General features: G+C 49.9%; 1 protein-coding gene across 2 annotated transcripts in view; it reads right to left on the reverse strand.

The window, feature by feature from the left end:
* Nucleotides 1-6,657: 6,657 nt before the first annotated feature.
* The window catches only part of LOC118563645, a 4,498-nt gene continuing 87 nt past the window's right edge, over nt 6,658-11,068 (reverse strand). Inside the window, exons 1-8 of one of the 2 annotated variants that reach the window (XM_036138743.1) lie at nt 10,532-11,068; nt 9,860-10,432; nt 9,546-9,723; nt 8,479-8,653; nt 8,102-8,397; nt 7,830-8,005; nt 7,497-7,745; nt 6,658-7,416 (exon numbers count right to left, since the gene is read on the reverse strand). The exon at nt 10,532-11,068 is cut by the window's right edge and continues 87 nt beyond it. In XM_036138743.1, coding sequence (XP_035994636.1) covers nt 6,667-7,416; nt 7,497-7,745; nt 7,830-8,005; nt 8,102-8,397; nt 8,479-8,561 — 1,554 coding nt within the window. In that variant the 5' untranslated portion in view covers nt 8,562-8,653; nt 9,546-9,723; nt 9,860-10,432; nt 10,532-11,068 and the 3' untranslated portion in view covers nt 6,658-6,666. Of the gene's footprint in view, nt 7,417-7,496; nt 7,746-7,829; nt 8,006-8,101; nt 8,398-8,478; nt 8,654-9,545 lie in introns of both variants that reach the window. The other variant, XM_036138742.1, reaches the window with a different exon arrangement.

Raw genomic sequence — 11,068 nt, forward strand, 5'->3', positions numbered from 1 at the left:
GTTCTCCAGCAGCACGGAGGTTCTCCAGCAGCATGTAGGTATTTCATGCCCAAAGCAGCACACTCAAAGCGGGCATGAATGTGTGCTCTGATCCCTGGATGATCCATGGAGGTTCTCCAGCAGCATGTAGGTTCTTCATCCCCAAAGCAACACACTCAAAGTGGGCATGAATGTGTGCTCTGATCCCTGGATGATCCATGGAGGTTCTCCAGCAGCATGGAGGTTCTCCAGCAGCATGTAGGTATTTCATGCCCAAAGCAGCACACTCAAAGCGGGCATGAATGTGTGCTCTGATCCCTGGATGATCCATGGAGGTTCTCCAGCAGCATGTAGGTATTTCATGCCCAAAGCAGCACACTCAAAGTGGGCATGAATGCGTGCTCTGATCCCTGGATGATCCATGGAGGTTCTCCAGCAGCACGGAGGTTCTCCAGCAGCATGTAGGTATTTCATGCCCAAAGCAGCACACTCAAAGCGGGCATGAATGTGTGCTCTGATCCCTGGATGATCCATGGAGGTTCTCCAGCAGCATGTAGGTTCTTCATCCCCAAAGCAACACACTCAAAGTGGGCATGAATGTGTGCTCTGATCCCTGGATGATCCATGGAGGTTCTCCAGCAGCATGGAGGTTCTCCAGCAGCATGTAGGTATTTCATGCCCAAAGCAGCACACTCAAAGCGGGCATGAATGTGTGCTCTGATCCCTGGATGATCCATGGAGGTTCTCCAGCAGCATGTAGGTATTTCATGCCCAAAGCAGCACACTCAAAGTGGGCATGAATGCGTGCTCTGATCCCTGGATGATCCATGGAGGTTCTCCAGCAGCATGGAGGTTCTCCAGCAGCATGTAGGTATTTCATGCCCAAAGCAGCACACTCAAAGCGGGCATGAATGTGTGCTCTGATCCCTGGATGATCCATGGAGGTTCTCCAGCAGCATGTAGGTTCTTCATCCCCAAAGCAACACACTCAAAGTGGGCATGAATGTGTGCTCTGATCCCTGGATGATCCATGGAGGTTCTCCAGCAGCATGGAGGTTCTCCAGCAGCATGTAGGTATTTCATGCCCAAAGCAGCACACTCAAAGCGGGCATGAATGTGTGCTCTGATCCCTGGATGATCCATGGAGGTTCTCCAGCAGCATGTAGGTATTTCATGCCCAAAGCAGCACACTCAAAGTGGGCATGAATGCGTGCTCTGATCCCTGGATGATCCATGGAGGTTCTCCAGCAGCATGTAGGTATTTCATGCCCAAAGCAGCACACTCAAAGTGGGCATGAATGTGTGCTCTGATCCCTGGATGATCCATGGAGGTTCTCCAGCAGCATGGAGGTTCTCCAGCAGCATGTAGGTATTTCATGCCCAAAGCAGCACACTCAAAGTGGGCATGAATGTGTGCTCTGATCCCTGGATGATCCATGGCTCCAGCATGGAGCTATCAGCACCAGCCCCTGCTACCAGCAACCAGCCCCGGGTACCACCACACACCCATGGACCCTGGAACACCAACCTCCATAACCTTCACCTCCAGGCGAACCGTGGTACCCACTCTTAAGCACCCCTCCCCGGTTATAAACCAATAAACCAACCGCCAAATTACTCGTGCCCCTGGGAAGGCAGGAACAAAGCCGTGCCCATGGTACAGCAGAGCTCCAGCGGGACAGGGGGGAGTCCAGCTGCTGCAGCCCCAGCCCGAGGACCTGTCCTCGGACTGCTCTCTGACACCGCTCCCCTCCGTGCGCCTGGTTCTCAACACTTAGAACTATTTTATAACCCTACCTCTAACCCTTAAAAAATTCAGAGCTCCAGCAGGACAGGGGGACATCCCGCTTCTGCAGCCCCAGCCCGAGGCCCTCTCCCTGGGCTACACTCTGACACCGCCCCCCCCACCCTCCGTGCACCTGGTTCTCAACACTTAGAACTATTTTATAACCCTACCTCTAACCCTAAAAAAAAAATAAAAAAAAATTCAGAGCTCCAGCAGGACAGGGGGACATCCCGCTTATGCAGCCCCAGCCCGAGGCCCTCTCCCTGGGCTACACTCTGACACCGCCCCCCCCCACCCTCCGTGCACCTGGTTCTCAACACTTAGAACTATTTTATAACCCTACCTCTAACCCTAAAAAAAAATTAAAAAAAATTCAGAGCTCCAGCAGGACAGGGGGACATCCCGCTTATGCAGCCCCAGCCCGAGGCCCTCTCCCTGGGCTACACTCTGACACCGCCCCCCCCCCACCCTCCGTGCACCTGGTTCTCAACACTTAGAACTATTTTATAACCCTACCTCTAACCCTAAAAAAAAATTAAAAAAAATTCAGAGCTCCAGCAGGACAGGGGGACATCCCGCTTCTGCAGCCCCAGCCCGAGGCCCTCTCCCTGGGCTACACTCTGACACCGCCCCCCCACCCTCCGTGCACCTGGTTCTCAACACTTAGAACTATTTTATAACCCTACCTCTAACCCTAAAAAAAAAAAATAAAAAAAAAATTCAGAGCTCCAGCAGGACAGGGGGACATCCCGCTTCTGCAGCCCCAGCCCGAGGCCCTCTCCCTGGGCTACACTCTGACACCGCCCCCCCACCCTCCGTGCACCTGGTTCTCAACACTTAGAACTTTTTATTTAATTTTTATTTTTAATTATGTGCCCATGGTACAGCAGATCTCCATGAGGGGGCGCCCTTCTTGGATGTGTTTCCATTCTTTCGGTTTGTTTTTCAAGACGGGTTTGGGTATCTGTTTGCCCTATGTCCTGCGAATCACATTTGTGATCCGCAGCCATGCACCACAACCCACAGAGTGGAGAAATCGCTTTCATCTGTCAATCCATCCCATGTCTGGGCCGGGGCCGTGTTTACTTGGACTTTCACGGCTTATTTAGCCCTCCAGAACCCGGCACGCGCCGGGCCCGTAGGCAGAGCGAGATGGGGGGGGGGCGTGGGAACCGGGCGGAGCGCTGGTCCTCCGTAGCCCCCCCCGAGCCCTAGTCGATTGGCTCTCAGGCGGACAGCCGCAGCGTGTTTCCCAAGCGCACCGCCAGCACGGGCCAGGAGGCCGGGACCGGGGGGACGTGAGCCCGGTGGCGGAGGCTTGGTGCGGGACCACTAGGTCAGACTGTTCTGCTCGGTCTCGCTTCCGAGCGTGCGGCCCGCTACGGGGAATAAGCACAGTCGCGCGCAACCTCCGCTGCTGTCTGGAGTAGAGCCTGCAGGATTAAGGAACCAACCGCCGAAGCACTGATGCTGACGGAGGCCCTCTTATGGCAGGCCACGTTTGCAGATCGGTCTGGGTGAAAAAAGATGGGCCCTGGAAGTCCCCCTGACAAACTCCAGAGACTAAGTGTTAAAAGACTTAGAAATATATTTCGTCATAGGTTACCGAAAACCTCGCTCCTACATATCTGCAGATGGGGTTTTTCCGCGTAAGGCCCCAGAATCCCTCCAGACCCTTGTATCTCCCTGGGCTACTCCAGTTGATTTCGTATCCACCCCATGCTGGAGAACTTAGAAAATATTTTTTCCCCAAAATTGTTCCCCTGGTATAGTGCTAAAGAGCTACTCCAATTGATTTCGTATCCACCCCATGCTGGACTTCCAGGAGAGGAGGGGCTCTTTCACGCGTCACTAGCCCAGCCAAGGCGCACTATTCTGGGGCACAGCAGCGTGACACAGACCCCCCTATCCTGGAGGTGGGACACTTTTTTTATTTTTTTTTCGTTTACCATTAATATTATAATTATTACTATTAATTCCTTTTGTTAATTTCAGCTCTGGATCTCCTAACCTCCGCCTGCACCATGGATCTCCCCGCACCAGAAGCAGTCCGCTCTGGGTCTCTTAACCTGCGCGTGCACCACGGATCTCCCAGCTAAACCAGAGGCACCATGGAGCTCCACGCAGCGGCCTACTCTGGCTATTTTAACCCAAAAACGCTGCATGCATGTCCGCGTGGCGCATTTCATATTAACCTGCAGACAGGGTTTTTCCGCGTAAGGCTCCAGAATCCCTCCAGACCCTTGTATCTCCCTGGGCTACTCCAGCTGATTTCGTATCCACCCCATGCTGGAGGACTTAGAAAATATTTTTTCCCCAAAATTGTTCCCCTGGTAAAGTGCTGAAGAGCTACTCCAATTGATTTCGTATCCACCCCATGCTGGACTTCCAGGAGAGGAGGGGCGCTTTCACGTGTCACTAGCCCAGCCAAGGCGCACTATTCTGGGGCACAGCAGCGTGACACAGACCCCCCCTGTCCTGGAGGTGGGACACTTTTTTTATTTTATTTTTTCGTTTACCATTAATATTATAATTATTACTATTAATTCCTTTTGTTAATTTCAGCTCTGGATCTCCTAACCTCCGCCTGCACCATGGATCTCCCCGCACCAGAAGCAGTCCGCTCTGGGTCTCTTAACCTGCGCGTGCACCACGGATCTCCCAGCTAAACCAGAGGCACCATGGAGCTCCACGCAGCGGCCTACTCTGGCTATTTTAACCCAAAAACGCTGCATGCATGTCCGCGTGGCGCATTTCATATTAACCTGCAGACAGGGTTTTTCCGCGTAAGGCCCCAAAATCCCTCCAGACCCTTGTATCTCCCTGAGCTACTCCAGTTGATTTCGTATCCACCCCATGCTGGGGAACTTAGAAAATATTTTTTCCCCAAAATTGTTCCCCTGGTATAGTGCTAAAGAGCTACTCCAATTGATTTCGTATCCACCCCATGCTGGACTTCCAGGAGAGGAGGGGCGCTTTCACGCGTCACTAGCCCAGCCAAGGCGCACTATTCTGGGGCACAGCTGCGTGACACAGACCCCCCTATCCTGGAGGTGGGACACTTTTTTTTATTTTTTTTCGTTTACCATTAATATTATAATTATTACTATTAATTCCTTTTGTTAATTTCAGCTCTGGATCTCCTAACCTCCGCGTGAACCATGGATCTCCCCGCACCAGAAGCAGTCCGCTCTGGGTCTCTTAACCTGCGCGTGCACCACGGATCTCCAAGCTAAACCAGAGGCACCATGGAGCTCCACGCAGCGGCCTACTCTGGCTATTTTAACCCAAAAACGCTGCATGCATGTCCGCGTGGCGCATTTCATATTAACCTGCAGACAGGGTTTTTCCGCGTAAGGCCCCAAAATCCCTCCAGACCCTTGTATCTCCCTGAGCTACTCCAGTTGATTTCGTATCCACCCCATGCTGGAGAACTTAGAAAATATTTTTTCCCCAAAATTGTTCCCCTGGTATAGTGCTAAAGAGCTACTCCAATTGATTTCGTATCCACCCCATGCTGGACTTCCAGGAGAGGAGGGGCGCTTTCACGCGTCACTAGCCCAGCCAAGGCGCACTATTCTGGGGCACAGCAGCGTGACACAGACCCCCCTATCCTGGAGGTGGGACACTTTTTTTTATTTTTTTTCGTTTACCATTAATATTATAATTATTACTATTAATTCCTTTTGTTAATTTCAGCTCTGGATCTCCTAACCTCCGCGTGAACCATGGATCTCCCCGCACCAGAAGCAGTCCGCTCTGGGTCTCTTAACCTGCGCGTGCACCACGGATCTCCAAGCTAAACCAGAGGCACCATGGAGCTCCACGCAGCGGCCTACTCTGGCTATTTTAACCCAAAAACGCTGCATGCATGTCCGCGTGGCGCATTTCATATTAACCTGCAGACGGGGTTTTTCCGCGTAAGGCCCCAAAATCCCTCCAGACCCTTGTATCTCCCTGAGCTACTCCAGTTGATTTCGTATCCACCCCATGCTGGAGGACTTAGAAAATATTTTTTCCCCAAAATTGTTCCCCTGGTAAAGTGCTGAAGAGCTACTCCAATTGATTTCGTATCCACCCCATGCTGGACTTCCAGGAGAGGAGGGGCGCTTTCACGCGTCACTAGCCCAGCCAAGGCGCACTATTCTGGGGCACAGCAGCGTGACACAGACCCCCCTATCCTGGAGGTGGGACACTTTTTTTTATTTTTTTTCGTTTACCATTAATATAATTATTACTATTAATTCCTTTTGTTAATTTCAGCTCTGGATCTCCTAACCTCCGCGTGAACCATGGATCTCCCCGCACCAGAAGCAGTCCGCTCTGGGTCTCTTAACCTGCGCGTGCACCACGGATCTCCCAGCTAAACCAGAGGCACCATGGAGCTCCACGCAGCGGCCTACTCTGGCTATTTTAACCCAAAAACGCTGCATGCATGTCCGCGTGGCGCATTTCATATTAACCTGCAGACGGGGTTTTTCCGCGTAAGGCCCCAGAATCCCTCCAGACCCTTGTATCTCCCTGAGCTACTCCAGTTGATTTCGTATCCACCCCATGCTGGAGGACTTAGAAAATATTTTTTCCCCAAAATTGTTCCCCTGGTATAGTGCTGAAGGGCTACTCCAATTGATTTCGTATCCACCCCATGCTGGACTTCCAGGACAAGGGGGGGCGCTTTCACGCGTCACTAGCCCAGCCAAGGCGCACTATTCTGGGGCACAGCTGCGTGACACAGACCCCCCATATGCTGGAGGTGGGACTTTATAAGTTTTATTTTTTTATTTTATTTGCCAGGAATAATGAATGGAGAAATGTCTTAAACACAATTTGTTAAAGATAAATAATTGTTTTCACCCAAACTGTAGCAGAAAGGAAATACAGACACATCACCATTGATTTATTTATTTTTTTATTATTTTTTTTACTGTTTTTCTGGATCTCAGCACACGTACACTTTGGCTGCGCCCTGGTTGTCTTTTTCTCAACGTGTAGGTAAACAATGGTCTCCTTCTTCTGGGTTGTTGGGTCCCTCTACGTGGTTCATATGAAGGGTCGCTCTCCGAAGTGTATTCAGAAGTTTGGTCAGACTCGCTCTCGGAGGTTTGGTCAGACTCGCTCTCGGAGGTTTGGTCAGACTCGCTCTCGGAGGTTTGGTCAGACTCGCTCTCGGAGGTTTGGTCAGACTCGCTCTCGGAGGTTTGGTCAGACTCGCTCTCGGAGGTTTGGTCAGACTCGCTCTCGGAGGTTTGGTCAGACTCGCTCTCGGAGGTTTGGTCAGACTCGCTGTCAACAGTGTAGTCAACGTCGCTCTCAGAAGCGTGATCAGGGCTTGTTGATCCAGTGGCCTGACTGGATGTTGGTGAGGACGGCACAGCACCGGGCGAAGGACCGGCAGGCGGGGTGGGAGGCGCGCAGTCCGCTTCCTCCTCAACATCCTTACCTGATGATTCTGACATGGAGAGGAGGGAAGGTTCGGCAGTGTCATGTACCGTCGTACGTGGTGGCTTGACGGCTGCCTCGAAATTCTGACGGATCCGAGCCAGCTCTGACGCGGTGCGGTGGAGCGCGTAGAATTTGTCTGCTGTCCGCGTGTCATGACACATGGTCTTTGAAATGTTGATCCGGTCACTTGGTGACAAAGTATTCCTTGCCTTGAAAAATACAGATGGTTCTTCAATATTATGCTTTTTATTTTAGGTTTATTACGTGGAAAAGTGATATAATTACTTACGTATGTGGCTATTGATGTCCGGAAGTCTGTGAATGTGGGACGCCCAGGAAAACCCATGTCACGCCAGGCGGCTTGCATCGGCACGATGAGTTTCTCGATTTTTGTGAAGTTTTCGGTGAAGAGAAGAAGGTCTGTGGGTGGGTTTAGTTTCTGTCTGATGATCATCCACTGCTCCACCCATGAGAATTCCTCTACAGTTAAGTAGAGCTGTGCGGGGCCAAACGCACGGTTGGTTTTGTGTTCCTTCACCTGTGGTGCAAACGAGAGTGTGTTTTAATGGACATATTGGGACAAGACAGAGAGCGTTTGTCATTCCAATATTAGTAGACTTGCATTGATCACGAAGCCCGCTTGCCCGACTGTAGCTTCCTTCTGGGCTTCATCAACCTCGGAGACCGTCATATTCTTTAGAACACCGGTGCGGTGTCCATATAGGCTTGCTAGGTAAACACTGAGGTACCCAAAATATCTCCTTCGCGCCTCCGGGTTGGGGTCCTCAGACAGTTCATCTGAAGAAAAAAATAAAATAAAATTAAATGGTTAGAACATGGATGTCAGTAACTCAGGTAAGTAATTTAATATAGTGCAAATTTAATAAGTCTGACCAAGAAGTTCAGGGATGCGTCTCCTGGCCAGGACTTTGCAGAGGCGAAGTTGGTCCTTGGAGATGGTTCTGCTCAACTTATTTTTCTTTACACGTATCTGACGCATGACAACACGTGGACCCAGGCTTGCAATACACTCTGAGATAGCACGAATCACGGCAAACACTTCTCTTTTTGGAACCCTGGATGAGGAGGGAGGGGTGTCCCTGAAGTAGCCCAGGAACTGGGACAAATTTACCAGGTAGGTCTTCACTGTGTTCTCCGCTTTTCCACCATTCTGCAGATGCTCTGGCCACCTGCACAGAAATAAATAATTTGAATCTTTTTTTACATGGGGACATTTTATCTTAACTAAAAGGCATCACAGACATGCTTACTGGTATATCCTGGACATATTGTGAAGGAAAGTCCAATTCTGGAGGATTGGCTGTCCCTTGGTTATAAACGAAAGGAAAGCCATGATTCTACCCACTTTGGATCTTTGATTTTCGATCCTTTTCCTCAGACCACGAGAGCCTTTGAGATGCTGCCAATATTCCGCGATGTATTCCACTGAAAAAAAAAAAAAAAAAAAAAAGACTTCCAGAAAGAACACCGGGGAATTTCGTTCATTAAAACCCAGACAGAGGGCCCTATATTCGGATACAAACGTTAAAAATCCCCCTTCTGCGTCTCTGGATCCATAAACACTTAGAAATATTTTTTAAAAGCTCGCACAGACTTCCAGAAAAAACACCGGGGAATTTCGTTCATTAAAACCCAGACAGAGGGCCCTATATTCGGATACAAACGTTAAAAATCCCCCTTCTGCGTCTCTGGATCCATAAACACTTAGAAATATTTTTTAAAAGCTCGCACAGACTTCCAGAAAAAACACCGGGGAATTTCGTTCATTAAAACCCAGACAGAGGGCGCTATATTCGGATACAAACGTTAAAAATCCCCCTTCTGCGTCTCTGGATCCATAGACAGAAATATTTTTTAAAAGCTCGCACAGACTTCCAGAAAAAACACCGGGGAATTTCGTTCATTAAAACCCAGACAGAGGGCCCTATATTCGGATACAAACGCTAAAAATCCCCCTTCTGCGTCTCTGGATCCATAAACACTTAGAAATATTTTTTAAAAGCTCGCACAGACTTCCAGAAAAAACACCGGGGAATTTCGTTCATTAAAACCCAGACAGAGGGCCCTATATTCGGATACAAACGTTAAAAATCCCCCTTCTGCGTCTCTGGATCCATAAACACTTAGAAATATTTTTTAAAAGCTCGCACAGACTTCCAGAAGGACAGGGGGGAGATCCCGCTGCTGTAGCCCCGACCCGAGGCACTGTCCTCGGATTACTCTCTGACAGCGCCCCCTTGTGTGCGCCTGGTTCTCAACACTTAGAATTTTTATTTTATTTTTTTTTATAAATACAGCAATCAGTGACATTACTTACAAATGCTTGGTGGGAATTTGGGGTACGCTTTCGCCAAACAGAGGGTGCTCCGGCTTTCCCCCTTTGACTTAGGTCTGTTGATGTGCTGCTGTTCTTCATCAGGAGAGAAAGATTCACTCCTCACCAGAGCATCAACGTCCACACTTGGAACCGGGGCTGTGGATGCCTTTTGGCGGTCCTGTTAAATAAAGGTTTAGTGCTAAGTTTTCTGGTTCTGCCGGTACAACCAGGCCTAAGCTATGGAGCTATCCTGCCCAGCACATGTGCTCTGGTCCTGGGTAAAGGTGCTGCTAGGTAATAAACATTTTACATACCTCTTCCAGTCGTTTGATTGTTTTTTTTTGCCCTTTCAGCCCATCTGTGCTGGTAGAGCAATTTCTTTCTTAGTTGCCCCAAGTCGGATATAAGCTGCAGGTTCTTTGCCTCAAGCTGTTTGCACGAGTTGCAGGATGAAGGCGATGGTTCGTCATCAAGGGGTTCTGATGTTGGATGATACCGATTTGCTTCCTCTCTTGCTATTGGGTCCATGTGTAAGCGTGAGACCATCGGAGGGCTCGGGTTTGTGGCGCTCAACGCTCGCAGCATGTGCACCGTTACCTGGTACTTCAAATCGGTTATCACCTGGGCTTTCCTCTCCCCCTCCATCTCCGGGTGAGCTTGAGCAATATGCCTGTCCAGCCTTGTGCTAGCATAACTGCAGCCCTCCACTGGACAGGGCATTTTTCTAATATTGACCCTCCCACTACTGTACTTGATCAATATTTCTCGCTCTTTTGAATTTTTAATGCCATGACTATTTCTTAGGTGCCTGCCTATATAGGTAAATTCAGAACGGCAGAGTGGGCAACAAACACTATGCTTTGGGGGCGCCATGTTGATATGAGAATCTGAAAAATAAGATAAGATAACACGAGCTGTGTTAATATCTCAAAGCCAGGAACAGAGCCCCATTTCCCAGCGTGATGCATAAGAGCTTCACAACTTACCGTGTGAACAGTGGAGGGGAAAGAAGTCCGCTCCGGTCCTGGGCTGTTAAGTACTGCTCCTCAGTCATTCGTTGATTGGCATGTTAGGTACCCACAGCTGCCTTCTGCTCATGCAATCAAGAGTGCAGCAAGTGGCTGCAGGTGTACCAAGTAAAGCCTCCTGAGAACCGGGGGAAACGCTGAGTCTCCACATCAGACCCTGCACCCACCCCTGCTACCAGCAACCAAGCCCGGGCACCAGCGCACACACACACACACCCATGGACCATGGAGCGCCAACCTCCATAGACTTCACATCCAGCCTAATCCTACACCAAAATGTCAAAATCCGCTCTCCCTGATATTTTGCTGCAATGCTTGACAATCCATCGGATTTAAGATGTGATATTTGGGTAAAAGGGGCCAAATCGCCTAACCCATCTTAGGGGACAGGCCCCGTTTTTTGACATAAGGGTGCAGAATCTTTACATCAGGGTGCAGTTTTACCCAGGAAAGAGGCCCCATCGTGGGCATGCTCTCCACATCATCCTTCCCTGC

The sequence above is a fragment of the Fundulus heteroclitus genome, chromosome 7 (assembly GCF_011125445.2).
Source record: "Fundulus heteroclitus isolate FHET01 chromosome 7, MU-UCD_Fhet_4.1, whole genome shotgun sequence".
Taxonomy (NCBI): domain Eukaryota; kingdom Metazoa; phylum Chordata; class Actinopteri; order Cyprinodontiformes; family Fundulidae; genus Fundulus; species Fundulus heteroclitus.